This window comes from Crinia signifera, chromosome 2 (genome assembly GCF_055691185.1).
Source record: "Crinia signifera chromosome 2, ASM5569118v1, whole genome shotgun sequence".
NCBI classification, from domain to species: domain Eukaryota; kingdom Metazoa; phylum Chordata; class Amphibia; order Anura; family Myobatrachidae; genus Crinia; species Crinia signifera.
The window spans coordinates 172,063,840-172,084,638 of NC_139218.1; the positions used below are offsets into that span (position 1 = coordinate 172,063,840).

At 42.4% G+C, this 20,799-nt stretch overlaps 1 protein-coding gene across 6 annotated transcripts in view; it reads left to right on the forward strand.

Moving 5' to 3' along the window:
• The window catches only part of KIF21B (kinesin family member 21B), a 714,596-nt gene that overhangs the window by 149,467 nt on the left and 544,330 nt on the right, over positions 1 to 20,799 (forward strand). For 5 of the 6 annotated variants that reach the window (XM_083173196.1, XM_083173200.1, XM_083173201.1 and 2 more), the window contains exon 6: positions 749 to 886. The exons of the other annotated variant lie outside the window; for it this stretch is intronic. In XM_083173196.1, coding sequence (XP_083029322.1) covers positions 749 to 886 — 138 coding nt within the window. The remainder of the gene's footprint in view (positions 1 to 748; positions 887 to 20,799) is intronic. 6 annotated transcript variants of the gene reach the window in all.

Genomic DNA, 20,799 nt, shown 5'->3' on the forward strand with positions numbered 1-20,799 from the left:
GAGCCACAGCATACCGGAGGGAAATCCTATGTGGAACCCCACAAAAAAATGCTTTTTGTTGTATGACTTTTTTTTTTTTAGTGGGAAGGAATCTCTTAAATAAGGAAAAGTTGCAGAGACCAAGATGGAATGCTAATTATAGCAAAGGGCCTGATTCATCACTGATTGGTCCCCAGTATATCTCGCTGGGGACCGGTGGTGTTGCTCTATGCATATTTGCACATGTGCAGGGCCTCTGTATGAAAGCCTTCAGTGACTATCACAGTAGCCAAGGCGTTCATGCAGGTAAAGGAGGGAGGGGGCAAGCAGGGGCCGGAACAGGGGAGCACCCAGCGTTTTATAGACATCACCATGAAAACACTGAAAGTTCCCCTGGGAACGCAGGCAGTCAAATGCCTTCCGGGGGCACCCCCCACCTCTTCTGCAGACTCCGACGGAAATAGAAGTCAGTTTAGACTGACTTTTATTTCCAATGGGGAGAGAAACCATTTGATGGTCGGCGACCATCAAATTACTTCTGTCCCCTTCGGCCACATGCGAGGAGATGTGTTTGCATACATCCCCTCGCATGGTACCGAGGGGATTCAGCAGCGAGTGCCCACTATATCAACTGTGGCCGATGTTGGGGGGCTTTAGCTGTATTAGATGTAATGATTACTTTTGTTGTGAAACTATTACTGGACTGGAAACAAAAACATAGTTATTTCCTCTGTTTAAAATTGTCAAACTAAAATACTCTGCTTTGTAGGCAAATGCACCATCTCTGGAGTATGAGACACTTACTGCAAAGTTCCATTTTGTTGATCTGGCTGGTTCTGAGCGCTTGAAGAGGACAGGTGCAACCGGAGAGAGGGCAAGAGAGGGGATTTCAATCAATTGTGGCCTGGTAAGATTGTTTGCCTATATGGCAGGATATGTGGTTCATTTTAGAAAGAGTGCATCTGTGGCTGTATGTTATGTTAAAAAGGCATTTTTAGTGTAAGATCATGGGGTCTATGGGGGTAATCTGAACTGATCGTACAGCCACGAATGTGCAGTGGCTAACGATCAGGTAGACCCCTCCCTGCTACAGTGAAATCTAGCCTTGCAAATGTGTACGATGTATGAATAGATTTGTACGGTTAGCAAAGACTTTGCAGCTGTGCGAAAATGTCCAAATCCATTTGTAATACGCTCACCTTTTGAAAGATTTTTTTCAGTGGTCACCACTCATTGCAAGCTCATAGCAGCCAGTGACTTATTTGGCAGCTGTGATGAATTCAACCTGATCGAGGCAGGGGCTGATGTCACACACCCTCCCCTAAATATGCTTTGGCACATCTGTGTTTTTTCTGACACTTCTGGTGTGCACACACGGGGGCGATCGCAACAGGACTCGCATCACACGGCATGCATAGAGGGGCACAATTTAGACTATATAGTGCAGATCTGCACTATATAGTCTTGGCTGCCCTCTCTATCTGGCTGCCGATATGTGCTCACATGGGAGCTCACAGCGCATCGGGCTCGCAAGCCCTAAAAAAGCATGCGATTTGCATGCAATATGGCTTCCGATGTTGACTATATCGTCAACATCAGAAGCCATATTGGCCCATGTGCACACACCATTCCAGTGCTTTTATTTTGGCATGCCTAGCGTTTACCTCAACACTTCCATTAAACTTCCAGTTGCCAACTCCAGATGCTTACTGCCTGTCAATCACCTTGTGAATGGTATCCGGACTCATCATAGATTGACTCTAGGTCGACAGTGACAGTGACCAATATTGGTCGACAGTCAAAAGGTCGATTGGGTCCAAAGGTCAACAATGAAAAGGTCGACAATGAAAAAGTCGACAGGGTCAAAAGGTCGACAGGCGCACAGTCGACAGGGTGGAAAGGTCAACGGCCAAAATGTCGACAGGGTCAAAAAGGTTGACATTGTCGACATGAAAAATGTCGACATGCATTTGGGAACAAAATTTCGAGCCGACATGTGCTGACAGGTGGTATTTCATACCCTACCGTCCACTACGATGTGGAGGGAGAATATAATAGTGTGCCGAACCCGAAGCATGGCGAGTATAGCGAGCCATGCGAGGGGCCACGTACACTAAGACAGTGTCCATGTCGACCTATGTTGACAGAGACACCCAAAAAAACTCATGTCGACCTTTTCATTATCGACCTTTTGAAGGTCAACCATATGATTATAGACCTAGGCACTGTAGATCTAATATACCATATGGCTTGATAATAGTAAAAGTATGAAGACTTCATTGCTGGACGGAATCACACACGTGCATTGTGGCCCATACGCATGTGCAGTACTCCAATAATAAGCTGCTGTGCAAAGTTGAAGTTGTAAGATCAGGTTTAAATTGGGCCCTATTTACTAAAACCGGTAAACACTAGCCGATTAGCGGTACTGCCGATATAGTTAACTACAGTATATCGGTGGTGCCACAAATGATATAGCCCATGCACATTGGGCCTTATTCAGATCTGATCGCACCCAAATCTAACTCTCTATACATGTTATCTTTGCATCACCTGCAGGCACATGGTTTTGCCATTTTGAAGAACAAATTTTTACTGTGATCAGATCTGAATACGGCCCATTGTGCGATATCAGTTAACAATATCTTTCAGTGATGTCACCCCCGGTATGCATGCAGTCACTAATACAGTCAGATTTAGCTGCATGCACAAACAATGGATGGGTTGGGATGTGCATTAGAGATTGAATTTTTTTTAAACTGTATCGCTTAGGAGGGCCCTTCTGAGCAATATGTTTTAAAAATAGTGTATTGTCTATATGGCTTAAGACATGGAGAGCAATAAACTGGACGGAGATAAAGTACTTTCAAATCAGCTCCTAACTGCTGTGTTTGAAAAATTACACAAGCTCGTAGTTGGTACTTTAGACCTGAGAGCAGGCTGGCCAATTATCCATAGACTGTGCATGTGCACAGATAGTAGCCGCATGCACAAGGCCATCTTGCGATAAAGTCTGCCATATGCAAGTTGATTGACTACAAGCCAGCATTTGTGGTGGGAATCGAACCCATGGCCTCAGCGCTGTGAGGCATTAATGCTAACCATTACACCATCCGTAACCCCCATTGTCTCCATCCACTTTATCTCTCTCCAAGGCTTAGTACATAGACCCCATATCTTGGTTTGCAAGCTTCAGTGATTTGTCACAAGAATGAATGGATGTATAAGTGAAATAGTAGTACACTGAGTTTTACACTGTAGATACAGTTGTCCTTCCCATGCAACTTATGGCTCAGTCACATAATCATATAAGCCTGCTATAATATTTAAAACTTAACTAAATATCTCTAATTGGGATAGGCATATGAATATTTTAACAAAGGACTAAGGATCGAAGGTAGGGTACCTGTGTAGTTTCACGGCGCTAGTATGGCGCCTTGCGTCTGAGTCCCCTTGCGGGGCTCGCTTTGCTCGCCCACGCTGCGGGCTCTGTGGCTCGCCACGCTATTTAAAATCAACTCCATGCCAACATGGATAGTGGGGGTATGAACTATCCATGTTGGCATGGAGTTAAGTTACTTTTTTTTAACATAGTTTGTGGTGAGCGTAGAACCCGGAAGTAGCACGGCGCCATGCTGGCGCCGTGAAACTACACAAGTACCGAAGGTAGAGGTTACCAAAAGTTTACAAAAAGGTGCAGACAAGGGCCAAGTAGTTCTTATGATAAATCTTGAGCTGTGTACACACGGTACACTTATTGCTGCCAATATGGTCGCTGAGCGACCATATTGCCAGCGATTTTAGTGTGCACCAGTGATAAATCGCCGGGCATGTGCTCACATTTTCAGCCCCCTAATGGTCGCTGGTCGGAGGAGCATGCTCTTCCGACCAGCGACTTCCCCTGCCTCTTCTCCCGGCAGTGTGTCATTTTCATCAGCGATCATCTCTGATCGCAGATAAAAATGGGACACTGAGCAATATGATTGCTGAGCAATATATTGCTAGCAATCATATTGCCCCGTGTGTACACACCTTTACTCTAAATGGCAAAATCAACCTGGGTTTTTCAGTGTAACAGAGTGGCACTTTAAAACATATGAAAACTCTCCCAATACTCCCACTTTATGATTCTCACACCTTATTACATGTGGCCCTAATTCTGGTTTAATTGGATGGGGCCAAGCATTGAATGATTTCTCCTGCTGCTGAGAAATGCAAGGGGATGTATTTTTTTGTATTACACATCTTTTTGCATGTTAACGAGGGGAAGCGGTTGCAGATGGACAGTGGGCGGCGTCTCTGGTGCTCGGTGGGATGCAATCCTAAGTAAGAGCTTACCAAGCAAACCAGAATGAGGGCCTATGTTTCTATGTATATGAAGAAGTATGGGCATCAAAGTGATGTTCAAAAAGACTATGGTCCTCATTCAGTAGTTTCCTGATAATGAGCATGTTTAGAAAGGGCGCCTTCTGTACGCTAAAACAATTTATTAAACCAAAAAACACACAAAAAAACACAGTAAATACAATTACAATAAAAAACGGTAATTTGCATGCATGCAACAATTCAATAAAAGAATTCTAAAAAGCCATTTCACTGCATTAGTATGAGAGGTATTGATAATTACCAGTTCCTGATTGGATGGAAAAATTGCCAGGTGTTAAGATGGCCATACATCTACCGATCTATTGTCAGATTGGGCTGGTTGGAACAAAATCCTGGTAATGGATGAGAGCAAATGACAGTTGACCATTTGCTTTGAAATGCTGGAAAACTGCCAAAAACTGTCATTCAGATATTACAAGGTGTTTGTTCCAACCAGCCAGATCTGACAATCGATCTGCAGATGTATGGCCACCTTTACAGTCTCGCACAGATTTGTTGTAAGCAAGATTTTATAGATATTTCCAGGTGGAATTGGGGCTTTCAGGACGGACCCCCACCGTATATATCACAGGGATTCCTTGATGGTACTTGGTATCATCTCCTCCGCTCACCCGGGCAGGTGCAAATTTGCCCGATGGATGTATCAAGTAGGTGCCTGATATATTTCAACACCCTTTTGGTCCGAGTGCTGCAGTAGCTGGTGGCCCGACTCTGGACTCTGTGCTCCACTGAATTAGTAGCCAGCCCAGCCTTTCTGTGTGCTGGTGGGGACAGCGTAGATATCCAGTGCACACAGCGGCTGACACACTTGCTTCCCAGCCAGCTGCCTGCGTGCACAGTATAGGCTTGAATGCCGCAAATCACTATCAGTCAGCTGGCATAAGTACCACAAGCTTCTGGTGCAGACAGCGGCTGCTGGACTCACTTCCCAGCCGGCTGTCTGTGTATGCAGTGGGGACCTGAATGCCGCAGATAAATATCAGATTGTTACCTGATAATATGTTTTCCTCTACTCCACCATGGCAGCCAACACCTGTGGGTTATCTCCCTTCTGGGTAGTACTTGGAAAGGAAAAAAGACATCCGGCCCCTATATAAGGCTCCTCCTCCTGGGCCTCCTTGTCTTCATTTCTCCAGCTTAAATATAAACTCATAGTTATTGCATAACAACAAATTAACAACACAGGGTCGGGAAAATATGCTGCCATGGTGGAGTAGAGGAAAACATATTATCAGGTAACAATCTGATATTTCCTCTACCTCCCCCATGGCAGCCAACACCTGTGGGAGGTACCTGAGCAGTACTATAAGGGTGGGTTCCCTCTGATAAACGTAAGATAATACACACACATACTATATATTGTGCATAAAAAATGTTTTGGTTTTTTTTTTTTTTTTTTTTTTTTTTTTACAAACCCTTGTTCGTCTAGATTGCTGCGCTTAGCACTTTCCGTCAGAATTTGGCGTCTGCCGAGGACATAACATCTATTCTGTAGTGTCTCGTAAAGGTGTGAGCCGAAGCCCAACCTGCTGCTTTGCACAAATCTGTAATGGATGCTTCTCCTTTTTCTGCCCAAGATGTGGCTAGTGCTCTCGTAGAGTGCACTTTTAACCCTGATGGTAAGACTTGGTTATTCATCTTGTATGCCTCTTGGATACAGCACCTGATCCATCTGGCCAGTGTCAATTTTGAGACTCCTGATCCTTTTCTACATCCTTCTGATAAAACAAATAAATTCTTTGTTTTCCTGAAGTCCTTTGTTCTTTCTATATACACTCTAAGTGCCCTCACTACGTCCAATGTGTTCAATTTTCTCTCCTTCTCATTACTCGGATTTCCACAGAGGGATGGAAGTACTATTTCCTGGTTTACGTGGAAATTTGAAACTACCTTTGGTAGAAACTGTGGGTTTGTCCGCAACACCACCTTACTTTCAAAAAAGTTTAAAAACGGCTCTTCCGCCCATAGGGCCTGTAATTCGGACACCCTCCTGGCCGACGTTATGGCCACCAGGAATGCCACCTTCCAGTTCAGGTACTTTAGAGGAACCTCCGTTAGGGGTTCAAAAGGTTTGTCCATTAATGTTTTAAGGACCATGTTCAAGTCCCATGGCGCTAGAGGGTTTTTGAAAGTTGGTCTTATCTTTCTGGTTGCCTGTATAAATCTTTTAACATACTTATTTTCTGCTATATTCTTATCGAGCATAGCTGCCAGTGCCGAAATCTGTACCTTTATTGTACTCAGAGACAGTTTCTTTTCTAGTCCCCCTTGTAAGAATCCCAGAATCCCTGGTATTTCCCCAGGGGACTGCTGATTTTCCGCACACCAAGAATTGTACTTCTTCCATACCTTATAATAAGATTTTGAGGTGGACTCTTTCCTCGCCTTCAGCAGTGTGTTAATCACGGTCCCTGAGAAACCTCTCCTTTTTAAGTTTCTGACCTCAACAGCCACGCCGTCAAGCTCCACGACTCTGGTTGCGGGGACTGAACTTTCCCTTGTATCAACAAGTCTGGCCTTTGTGGTAGTTTCCAGGGCTTGTCTATTGCCATCTGAAGCAACTTCGGAAACCAAGGTCTCCTTGGCCAATATGGTAATATTGCTATCACCATTGTCTCTTCTTTTTGTATCTTCCTTAGCAACCTTGGTATCATAGGAAGGGGAGGAAAGACATACGCCAATCCCTTTGGCCATTTGCAAGTCAGAGCATCTATTTGTGACGCTTGATGTTCTTTGAACCTTGAGAAGTACTTCATGACCTTCCTGTTTTCTCTTGTGGCCATGAGATCCACTTCTGGAAGCCCCCATTTCCCTACCAGGGTTTCGAAGACCTCTTTGTTCAGACTCCATTCTCCTGGAACACATGTAGTTCTGCTGAGCCCGTCTGCCAGGGTGTTGTCCTTCCCTGCCAGAAATACTGCTGACATACTCTGCACATTGTTTTCGGCCCAGATTAACAATTTCTCTATTTCCTTCACCATATGTTGACTCCTCGTGCCTCCTTGCTTGTTTATGTAGGAGACTACTGTGCTGTTGTCTGAACGTATCACCCCGTCCTTGTCTTTTAGGTTGTGGTCGAACTCCTTGCAAGCCAGATATACACTGCTCGCATCTCCCTCAAGTTCGAGTGTGCTGTCTGAAACTTGGATGGCCACAAACCTTGCATCATATGCTGGTCGCATGTCGCTCCCCAACCTGTCTGTCTGGCATCTGTAGTTACCACCACTTGTTGTGCCATGGCGAAAGATTTCCCGCTGTCCAATCGGCTTACGTCCGACCACCATCTCAGGTCCTCTTTTGCTCTGCTTCCCAGCACAATTCTTTGTGTCAGGTTCTTGCTGTTTCCGTCCCATTGAGATAGAAAACATCTCTGCATTTTTCTCATATGGAATCTGGACCAAGGAACAGTGTCTAGTGCTGCCGACATCAGACCCAGTGCTTTCATACACGTTTCTGATGAGACTATCGATTTCTTCATCATCGATTTTAAGAAGCTTATTATCTTCTTTTGCCTCTCCTTGGTTAATTTTACATTCATTAACCTTGTGTCTATTGTCACTCCCAAATAATCTCTTTGGTTTGACGGCACCAATTTGCTTTTTAGCAAGTTTATCAACCAACCGTGGTCTCTTAGGCACTCCAACACCCTCTGTGTGTGGTCGACTGCCTGTTCCCTTGACCTTGCTACGATCAATATGTCGTCCAGATAGGGCCATAACATTATGCCTTGCCTTCTTAGCACTGCTATCACAATTACCAAGACTTTTGTGAACGTTCTTGGGGAGGTTGCCAGTCCAAACGGGAGTGCCGTAAACTGGTAGCTTATCCCGCCGACTGAGAAGCGTAGAAACTTTTGATGTCCTATGTAAATTGGCACATGGAGGTAGGCATCTTTTAAGTCGATGGCTGTCATGAACATGTCTTGACTTAGATCTGGTAGGATTGTCTTCACCGCTTCCATTTTGAATGCCCTTACATGAATGAACCGGTTTAATCTTCTTAGATCTAGTATTGTTCTGAATCCTCCCGTTGCTTTTCGGACTACAAAGAAACGGGAGTACCAGCCTTCTCCTACTTGTGATTTTTGTACTTTCACTACCACTTTCTGCTGTATCATGACTTGGAGGCTGGATAGTAGAGCTTCCCTTTCTGCTTTTTCTTTGGGCACCGATGATTCTGTAAAGAACCTCCCTGGTTTGTTTTTGAACTCTATTTTGTAACCTTCTGTTACCACTTCTCGAACCCATTTGTCCGATGTAGAGTTCTCCCAAATTTTTGCAAAATGGAGTAGCCTGGCCCCCACAGTCTGTGGACTGGCGTCATTGGGTATTCTGCTTGGAGAAAAATCTGTTTTCTCTTCCCCTTTGGCCACGAAAATTGGATCTTGATGACCAATTTCCTCTTCTGTAGCCCCTACCCGGGCGATAGGCTCTAGCTTCTTTATAGTCTTGAGGCTGATATTTGAACTGCTTATTCGTAGCACCCTTTCTTGTCGCTCTGTCCTGCGGTAGCCATACCGATTTTCCTCCAGAGATTTTCGTTATTATCTCATCCAACTGTGCTCCGAATAAGTAATCACCTTGAAAAGGTAGCGTTAGCAACTTGTTTTTGGACTGTACATCCGCAGCCCAGGGTTTGAGCCAAAGTGCTCGTCTCACCACTGCAGCTGTGGCATTCGCCCTTGCCGCCAACCTCAGAGAGTCCATCGACGCTTCACAAAGAAATTCTATCGCTAGTTGTATGTTTTGTACACCCTTTAGTATTTCAGATCTTTTGATCCCATCCAGTAAGTCGACTTCTAGTTGCTGACCCCATCCTCTGACTCTTGATGTTATAGCCATAGATGCCGCTGGCTTTAAGGCTGCTCCCGTGGTTAAGTGCTGTTTCCTTAAACCTAACTCTATTCTCCGCTCCATCGGATCTTTAAAAATATTTGCATCTTCCAAGGGAAGTGTTGTTTTCTTAGAAATTCTTGCTATTGCTGCATCTACTTTGGGTAGCTCTTCCCAAGTTGCAACTTGGTCACTTTGGAATGGGTACATCTTATTAATTTTTAAAGGCACTGAGACCTTTTTGTCTGGGAATTTCCATTCTTCCGCGACTGCATCTTTAAGAGTTTGCGATAATGGAAAACATTTCCCTTTTTTCTTTTTATCCTTAAATAAGAGATCTTGAGGCAGCATGCTCTCCTGTTTATCCTCTATCTCCAGAGATTTATGTATCAATAGTATCAGATTTTTCACCATGTCTGGGTTAAAATCTGAGTCTGATTTATCAGCTATCACCTCTTCTTCATCTGCCAGAGCCCCAGCCTCAAATTCCTCTGCTGAGCCTGCAGAGCCTTCACTTGACACTGCCCTGCTTCTTTTGCTTGTGGCTCTAACCAGGTCTTCTTTGGTTACAAATGTGTCAGTCAGCGCCACTCTGAGCATGTCGACTAAACCCGTCTTCTGGGTTAGGGGTATCTGAGGTGATTTGCATTGCTCACACACACTGCCAATATTATTGTCAGGTAAATCCTTCGTGCACATCAGACATTTAGCCACGTGCATTTTTTTGTGTTTTGCTTTAAGGTCCCCTTTATCCTTGCTGGAATCAGACCTGTAGCAAAGAGACACATACCGAGTGTTTAGCTCAAAGCCACACTCCCCCTTAATAATACAGGTTTACACCCGGCTTACAGTTGGCTTACCCCGATTTCTTAACGACTGGCCATTTCTCTTCCTCCATAATAACTTTCAGTTACCTGCTAACAACACATATAAGTTAGCCCCGCATGAATACTGCCACTGCGTGTATCCTGCACATGGACGCCAGCCGTACTCACTGTTTGGCTGGCTGTACTGGGTATAGGTCCTTCCGGCAACAGCGCGCTTGCAGCAGCACACAGAGACTCCAGCGTCTTCCGTGTGCCGCCGCGTCATACTTATGCGCCGCGCCCCCTATGACGTCCGTCCGGTCTCACGCACTGATTAACCCGGACCAGGCGCGCACCACTGTAAGCCCTCGTGCCGCCTGAGGACGCCGCCGCTTGAGCCAACTCCACTAGGAAGCGGCATGCAGCACCCGAGGTTTGTCATACCTCTGAAGGCCGGCACCACCTTCACTCAATCCCCGGTGCGCTCTGGGCGTCGGGGATAGCGGTTTCGTCGCTGGGGTAAGCCATCACCTTTCCTGCAGGATTTTTCCACCTGCTGCTCCATGCACTACCCTGCTGGAAAGGAAAAAAGACAAGAAGGCCCAGGAGGAGGAGCCTTATATAGGGGCCGGATGTCTTTTTTCCTTTCCAAGTACTACCCAGAAGGGAGATAACCCACAGGTGTTGGCTGCCATGGGGGAGGTAGAGGAAATATCAGTCAGGCGGCGGGCTGATGGTATCGGTGTAGCGCCCTACAGGTCCTCAACTGCTGATCCTCCTCTCTGGGCTCCTTAAAGACGCGTTTCGCTGCGCTCAGGCAGCTTTGTCAATTTCAGGAATAAGGAGTATGGTTTGGAGGGTGGTTTTATACACACCACTTGATTTACCACAGGTGTGTTTCTCATTTGCAGGTGGCAATCAAATGGCTAAAGTTCCTGCCTTCCTTAGCAATTGGGAGGCGGCTACATTTAAGTATATAGTAGTTACATAGCTTACAAATTCACATGTTACGTTTTTTTGGGTCATTTATTTTTTATTTGTTTTTGTTAACACTGACAGACTGTTACTTAGTTTACATGTATCCAGTTAGTTCTATTTCACCACATGATTCTATCGTTATTTCAAAGGGTCATATGAGCACACGCTCTAATTTAAAGGGAAAGGCATCTCTTTCACTATTTTGTGTCACTGTTTCTACTCATGTCGACTTTTCACTCCAATGATAATCCCTACATATATTTTAGGGGACTTCTAATATAATATAAAACTAAGAAAACAATAATCCCTAGTACTCAAACAGGGGAATATATGCAAAAATAAAAATACAACATGACATAAGGAAAAATAAATAAATAAAAATAAATACAAAAGAATATGAATAAAAATGAAGATCCATAAAAAACAGTAAATAAATAATAAAAATATAGAGCGTATGCATCATAAAGTGGGGACTATATATGCAAAATATACATCTCTAATATCCACAATTTCAGTGTATCAAAATCATCGGCATCAAATTATTCCTTACTATTAAATACTAATAATTACATTCGAACATGTTTATAAATCGTGGTATCTTAGATACCTCAAAACAAGAGAAGGGGTTGGGAAGGCAAATTAAAGAGAACAATTTTGTTATGACTATCATCCTACCGGATTTATATATGTATTTCAAGATACACAATGGATGCATATTGCGGGTTCTTTTATCAGAGGACATTTTTGGTAGATCTCATATATATCACTCCTTTCGCTATACTTTTTGTTAATCAATTCCTTAATACTTTACCAAGGGGCTGATATTGAGGCAGAAATAGATTTATTAACACTATATCAAGAGAGCACATCAAATCAAATAAATTCAAGTAAATTCAAATAAATCAAATAAATCTATTTCTGCCTCAATATCAGCCCCTTGGTAAAGTATTAAGGAATTGATTAACAAAAAGTATAGCGAAAGGAGTGATATATATGAGATCTACCAAAAATGTCCTCTGATATAAGAACCCGCAATATGCATCCATTGTGTATCTTGAAATACATATATAAATCCGGTAGGATGATAGTCATAACAAAATTGGGTACTTATGTAGTATCTGGACGCCCGATTATCGCATCGCATCCGACCAAATCGCATGCGATGCGATGGACCCGATTTTCCATAGGATTCTATTGGAAAAAGGGTCCTTTTCATTTCCCCACTATCCAACTACGCATGGAGTTGTATATAAAGATGTGGCGAGTGTAGCGAGCCACCGAGCCCGAAACGTGGTGAGCGGACGCGGATTCGTTAAAAAGTATTCCGCATCCCCTCGCGGGGCTCGCTGCGCTCGGCACGCTTCGGGCTCGCTACGCTCGCCACAGGTTTATATCCAACTCCATGCGTAGTTGGATAGTGGGGAAATGAAAAGGACCCTTTTTCCCATAGAATCCTATGTTAAAATGGACTCCGTCCATTTTAACATTGAATCCTATGGAAAAATCGGGTCCATCGCATCGCATGCGATTTGGTCGCATGCGATGTGATGCGATGGACCCGATTTTTTAATCGGGCGTCCAGATACTACATAAGTACCCAAAATTGTTCTCTTTAATTTGCCTTCCCAACCCCTTCTCTTGTTTTGAGGTATCTAAGATACCACGATTTATAAACATGTTCGAATGTAATTATTAGTATTTAATAGTAAGGAATAATTTGATGCCGATGATTTTGATACACTGAAATTGTGGATATTAGAGATGTATATTTTGCATATATAGTCCACACTTTATGATGCATACGCTCTATATTTTTATTATTTATTTACTGGTTTTTATGGATCTTCATTTGTATTCATATTCTTTTGTATTTATTTATTTTTCCTTATGTCATGTTGTATTTTTATTTTTGCATATATTCCCCTGTTTGAGTACTAGGGATTATTGTTTTCTTAGTTTTCTATTATTCAAGATGGGGTTGGGGGGTATGGGAAGAACCTCTGCACAAGATGCACCTATCGATGGTAAACTTTTTATGATATGTAAGTTTTAGAATCCACAATAAACAAAGAATGTATATATTGATATATTTTCGAATGTATCACTCTTGTGGAGGTGCACCCCTGAGAGTAGAAAGTGTACAATTTTTAAAGCGAAAGAAAAAAGTACTCTCCTTTGTTTGGGGGCACGCTTGTCAGAAAAAATAAATTTTGGTTATGATTGTAAGTTATAAAACGTAACTTTTAATTGGTAATTCTAAAAAAGGCTATAATATGAACAAAAGACACAGACAAACTACACATAACATAAATAGTGGTAAGGAACCACTTATCGGACTCAATAGAGTCCCTCCAGCGATTTTTAGCTGGTATCAAGTATGTATATTGCCGCACTAATGGGCAAGTATTAGATATGTCCACAAATGTGGGTCACTTCAGTACAAAGGGTTACAGTGAAGTGAAAACACTGGTAGCGAAATGGTTAAAAAATATTAACAGGTTACATCCAATAAGTTGTATGGTGTGTGTCCAGTTCACAAATGTATAAGCCATGCAGAATCAGCATATAGTTTGGTGAAAAATTGGACAGAGGACACAAACAGACTATACAAAAATGAAATAAGTGGTCAGAGCCACTAGTTGTACTTCAGTTGAGTCTCTCCAGTCATTTGTCTCTGGTATCTCAAATGTATATAGCCACAGGTGTGGGTTTTGCATAGGACACTGGTAGCAAGAGTAGGATGGATATGTAGTCCCGATTTTAAACAGTCCCGATTGTCAGGGGCTGTCCCGATGTCCCACCCGCGGGTGGCAGTGTCCCGCGGTGTGGGGGGGCTGTTGGGAGTCCCCCCTGTCAGCTGCTAAGCAGCGGGGAATAAACGCTGTGCGCATGCGCACAGCGTCTATTCCCGCAGCCAGGGGACTGGGGGCATGGCTAGAGGCTCATAGAGCCTCTGGGTCATGCCCCCATAGCGGCAAAATGGGGGCGTGGCCTCGCGGAAGAGTCACGAGTATAGGCCACGCCCCCGGAATTAGGCCACTCCCCCCGAAAATTTCGGCGCGCCTCCGGCGCGCAGGAGCATCGACCCGGTTAGAGAACTTAGAAAGTTGGGAGGTATGCATAGGTAACATCCAATAAATTTGTGTAGCTTATGTCCAGTTCACAAATATGTGATGCCTACAATAGATTGTATGGTGTGTGTCCAAGTCACAGATGTATGGTGATATACTGAAATAGTATTAATTTGTGTGACAAATTGGACACAGGACACAAATAGGCTACAAAAATTAGCTTGCAGTAGTCAAAAAAAAACCTTTATCTGGGCATCAATTGAATCCCAACCGTGAGTGGTCTATGAAATTACAAAAATATGTGACCACAGGTTTGTGAGTCAAATTGATATATGTGTATGCCCACAGTTGTTGGTCGCTTTGATACACTAAATTTCAAAAATATATATATGAAGACACAGATTACAAAGATAGGATGATTTGTGAATTGTATCCAATAAATTGTATAGTGTGTGTCCACTTCACCGATACATAATAAATAATAATGCGCTCAATCGGCGTAAATTTAAATGTGATAGATGCAGAGCTCCAAATATAGGCAAACAAAAGGGTAATGCAGTGATAGCCACCTACAAGAAGTGATACTGAAGTTTTAATTGGATTAAGAGAAGTATCAAAATAGGGACTCCACAGGAATGCACACAATTACTACTGCTGTGTCAAACGACTAGTCCTAGTCCTGTGTTGACACAGCGAGCGGATTGTGTTGTCAGACCATCAATGGGGAGTAGAGTTGGGAACTATATAGAAATAGCATCTGCTGTCTCTTCCTCAGAAATAAGGTGCCCTGTTGTCACCGACAGTGCAGGGTCTAGCCGAATTTTCTGGGTGGAGATGAGAGTGCTAGAGAAAAGGTCATATATGGTGCTACAATAGTGCAACACAGGAGACGACTTCTGCCTAGTGGGATAGTAGGCTGCTGCTTCCCATTGATAACACATTGGTGGGAAGTGAGCGGTACTCACCACTGGCTGCGTTTAAAGTATAGAGTAGAATATCAGTAATCACTTTAAAAGGGTATATGGTGCCCTGTTGACTGATAGTCAGAGCAGGGTCCTGCCAAAACCTCTTGCACTGATCCGATAATTCACGAGTAGAAAGAGTGCAGGAGAAATGGGAGGAAGGGGGAGAAAAAGGAGGTGCGTCTGAGGTCTGAGGTATCAGGAGCTACCAAAATCCCATTGCTAAAAGCATTGATGGGAATCAGTGTACGCTGTGCCAGAGACGACCTGGAATAAATCCCCCTGATTTAGAAGTGTCACCTTAGTTGCTGCTTAAATATTCTATATAGCAGGTGCTAGACATTGAGAAGGAGCCATCATGGTAGGGCTTGCTTCTACAACATACAGGTCTAGATAATTTGAGTGCGGAGCCGTGGGAATGGCTGCGGTGATGGGACACTGCTATGAGTTATATAGTGAGCCGGTGACCCTCTCAGAGTAGTGGAACAGTGTGGCTAGCACTGCTTACGTTCCGTAGGAGGTCTCTGCATCGGCCGGGAGCTTTTTCGGATGTGTCACTGAGCGGCGCTGAGTAACAGCGTCAGGTCTCACCGGCGCCGGGTGTAGTATGTCAGGAAAAGAAGGCAGACAGCTGTTTCGCTTGGAGAGCTTCGTCAGTGCTGACGTAAGCCCTGTTCGTGAGTCTCTTTATAGCCCTCACTAATGGCTGATGCCTGTGGGCGTGTCACGAACAGGTGGTGTAGGTGTGCCCTAATGATATGGCTAAAAGGAAAGGATAGCACAAATGCTAATGATCTCTGTAGGAACTAACAAATACAGGATCACAATAAATAATGGGCCTTATTTTGGTTCATTCTTTCTGACAAAATTCTTCTTAGATGGACAAAACTATGTGCACTGCAGGTGGGGCAGATGTAACATGTGCAGAGAGAATTAGATTTGGGTGGGGTTTTACTTCAAAGTGAGATCTATATTGCAGTGTAAAAATAAAGCAGTCAGTATTTTCCCTGCACAGAAACAAAATTACTCACCCAAATCTAATTCTCTCTGCACATGTTACATCTGGTCGTCTCTGGCACAGCGTACACTGATTCCCATCAATGCTTTTAGCAATGGGATTTTGGTAGGATCAGTGCAAGAGGTTTTGGCAGGACCCTGCTCTGACTATCAGTCAACAGGGCACCATATACCCTTTTAAAGTGATTACTGATATTCTACTCTATACTTTAAACGCAGCCAGTGGTGAGTACCGCTCACTTCCCACCAATGTGTTATCAATGGGAAGCAGCAGCCTACTAACCCACTAGGCAGAAGTCGTCTCCTGTGTTGCACTATTGTAGCACCATATATGACCTTTTCTCTAGCACTCTCATCTCCACCCAGAAAATTCGGCTAGACCCTGCACTGTCGGTGACAACAGGGCACCTTATTTCTGGGGAAGAGACAGCAGATGCTATTTCTATATAGTTCCCAACTCTACTCCCCATTGATGGTCTGACAACACAATCCGCTCACTGTGTCAACACAGGACTAGGACTAGTCGTTTGACACAGCAGTAGTAATTGTGTGCATTCCTGTGGAGTCCCTATTTTGATACTACTCTTAATCCAATTAAAACTTCAGTATCACTTCTTGTAGGTGGCTATCACTGCATTACCCTTTTGTTTGCCTATATTTGGAGCTCTGCATCTATCACATTTAAATTTACGCCGATTGAGCGCATTATTATTTATTATGTATCGGTGAAGTGGACACACACTATACAATTTATTGGATACAAATCATCCTATCTTTGTAATCTGTGTCTTCATATATATATTTTTGAAATTTAGTGTATCAAAGCGACCCACAACTGTGGGCATACACATATATCAATTTGACTCACAAACCTGTGGTCACATATTTTTGTAATTTCATAGACCACTCACGGTTGGGATTCAATTGATGCCCAGATAAAGGTTTTTTTTTTACTACTGCGAGCTAATTTTTGTTGCCTATTTGTGTCCTGTGTCCAATTTGTCACACAAATTAATACTGTTTCAGTATATCACCATACATCTGTGACCTGGACACACACCATACAATCTATTGTAGGCATCACATACTTGTGAACTGGACATAAGCTACACAAATTTATTGGATGTTACCTATGACTACATATCCATCCTACTCTTTCTACCAGTGTCCTATGCAAAACCCACACCAGTGGCTATATACATTTGAGATACCAGAGACAAATGACTGGAGAGACTCAACTGAAGTACAACTAGTGGCTCTGACCACTTATTTCATTTTTGTATAGTCTGTTTGTGTCCTCTGTCCAATTTTTCACCAAACTATATGCTGATTCTGCATGGTTTATACATTTGTGAACTGGACACACACCATACAACTTATTGGATGTAACCTGTTAATATTTTTTAACCATTTCGCTACCAGTGTTTTCACTTCACTGTAACCCTTTGTACTGAAGTGACCCACATTTGTGGACATATCTAATACTTGCCCATTAGTGCGGCAATATACATACTTGATACCAGCGATAAATCGCTGGAGGGACTCTATTGAGTCCGATAAGTGGTTCCTTACCACTATTTATGTTAGAGCAAGCAAAGATGTGAGCTCCGCACAGAGTCTACCTACACCTCAAGTTCCGCTCTAGGGTGAGCGAACACTTGTTGTGGAGGGTGTGGCCTGAGTAGCCTGAACCAACAATAGTGAACTGAAGCCCTTATCGGGGTCAGTGTTCAAGTTAGTGGGGCTCCCAAGAGTCCGAATATAACAAGACAATTGGTTTGGAGAAAAAGAGGACTCTTTTTTTGGGGCACTCTTGTAGTTTTAATGATAGATTAGTTAATTAAAAAGTAACTTTTATTCAATTAAAGTCAAAAAATGTAACAAGGGTTGACAAACATACATAAATAAACAAGAATTCACTTGATGAAACGATGTGTTCTATAAAAATCCTGCTGATGTTAAGGGGGTAAGGTATCACAATTGTACTTCCCCTCTCAGCAAGGAAGATATATGCAGAGGTGGAATTCCTCTAATCAACAGAGATTTGATACAATTTTAGCAAAGAAAATAATATATACTGGATTTGCATCTCTTTTTGCTAGCTTCAATAGAATGATTGAAACAGTATCTCTGCCTGGGTTCTAAAAAAATAGAAACATTGTTGCTACACATACTGTAAGTAACTTTTTCTCACACCTTCGTTTTTCTAAGACAGATTGTAGATTTGAAAATATGCAGGAGAGAGTTAGAGAAAGTTGCAGTGCTGTCCAACCCTCCACAAGGCAAAAGGTAACAAAACCTAAAGAAGAGAGATTTCATGCGTAGACTCCACCACTCAAATACAGAAAAAGGGAGAGGGAAGGAAACTCTCCTTATGCTTGTTGGCTGGATCGCACATCCAAGCCCTGGGTAGATCCCTCCCTGGGTTTGTGGTTAAAGTGTATTCTGTATCATGTGTCAGCATGAAATAGTGATATGCCTTAAAAAGTCGTCACCAGATATTCTGCTGTCTCTAAGTCTTGTAGAACGCTACAGCGGACTCAAGATGAGATATCTGGTGTGATTAAGGTCGGAATTGGATAGTAAAGGTACACTTCTGCTTTCAGTTTTTCCAGGACCTGTGGGACCTGTTACTGTGGAGTATTGCAGGGCAACCGCAGAGTCCGTACTGGCTGATGAGAGAGTGTATGAATTGGCCAAATAGGTATATTGGCGCTAGGTGTATACACAGCAGATATTGGCATGCAATCTCACAATCTTGGTCAATATTTCATAGAGGTGATTTTCCTCTGGATTTACAGAGAATCGGTGTTCTCCAGCAGAATTTAATCCTCTAAGAATATATAAGTACTCAATTGGCAGATAATATACAGTAGCAATATTAGTTTATCACAGATGAATCTGTGCTAGGTGTGTACAGAGCAGGCGATTTACAGATCAATCTGAGCCAGGTGTGTACAGAGCAGGTGATTTGCAGCTTATTTTATACTAGGTGTGTATAAAGCAGGTAATCTGCAAACAATTTACCAATGTTTCCTTTGGAGGAAAATAGGTGCAAATATCAGTGCCATGTGCAATCAGACTTTACCTTCTGCTGTCCTGGGGTCATAACACGGTAGCGGACCCTCAGGATGAGAGAGGTGTCAGTAGGCGCAGTCCGGCAGAAGGGGGAGAAAAGAGCGGCGGCTTCTGCATTCAGATATGGCGTTCCCCGGAGTCCTGTTGCTGCTATGTATTGCAGGAACGCCGGGTGCCGCCCGCTGAAGAGATAGCCGCCGGTTACCTTGCGATGTGTGTAGTCTTTGAATAGAGCTCTCAGGCAGTCTCTGTGTCCGTGCCTGTGAATGCCGGCGGCACGGAGGGGGTCAGATGACGCGCGTTTCGCCTCAGCAGAGGCTTGGTCACATCGGTGACGTGTATGTCATGTAGTGGATGTTAAATAGTGTTTTCATTATGCCGCCCTTTTTGTGAGATCAGTGTCTATTGGTTTAGCGGGCGTATGACAGGTTGTGGGATTTTTCTTTGTATTAATGCTATGACAGCGATATTAGATAGAAAAGCACCCATAGGGTTAGTACAGAATATTTTCTGAGTATCATAACAGGTATCTCTAGATAATTATCTATTTATAGCTGCCTGGAATAAAGAAAGCTAATAACAATAAAGGGTAATATTAATAATACAAATAATGATGAAAAATAATAATAATGAAATGTAGTAGGAAATAAAGATAAATATAATTATGATTATAACCTAAAGAGATGAAATGAAAGTAAAATGTGAGAAAAATGTGAATAAAAATAAAAATAAAAAATAAATATAAAAATAAATATAAAAATAAAAATAAATAAAAATAAAAATAATTATAAATAAAAATAATAGTAAATATAAATAATAATAATAGATAAAAATAATTATAAAATAAATAATAAAAATAATAAAAATAATAGTAAATATAAATATAAATAAATATAAAATAAATATAAAATAAAATTAAAATAATGATGAATGAAATATTACAAGTTAATCAACAATGAGTGAACAATTTTGCTGTGAAGACCGATGTAGAGGGAGATTGGATTTTAATTATTTTTTACTTTTTATTATTATTTTCTTCTTTTAAGCTTTTTTACAGTTTGGTATCTATTGGATGGATAGTATCATATCCATCCTAGTGGACTTCGAGTATGGGTAAGTTATGTGTCAGATTGGACCTTGTATGTTTAGTAACTTCTATATATGTCCTGAAATGCACCTCACATATATATGTGTGTGTGCACAGATATATGGATACACAAACATCTAATTGCTGATTGTACATATCTGAGTACATATATACAAAGGAAAAGAAAAAGAAAGGGGAGTTGGGGGGAGAAAGGAGATCAATAATATATTGTATTGTGTCACTGTTAGGAGATATATATATATTTATACATATATATCCCTTTGAAGTTGCTGGAGTCTAGGATCTGGAGTAGTTGTGGGGATATAGTTGAAAAGAGAAGGAGAGAGGTGTCATAGGAAGGCACTATAGTTGATATGTTCATTCAATCCCTCTGGGGCTAGTGCTCCTATTTCAAAGGTCCAGAAGCTCTCACATTTTAAAAGCTCCTGAGTCAGGTTGCCCCCTCTTATTCCAAGATGGACTTGCTCTATTCCAAAGGCTTTGAAGGTTTTTAGGTTGCTGTAATGTTTTTGATAAAAATGTTTGGCTACTGTGGTAAGCTGTTTCATTTTTCCTCGGTCCTGCTCTGCATTTCTTATTGTT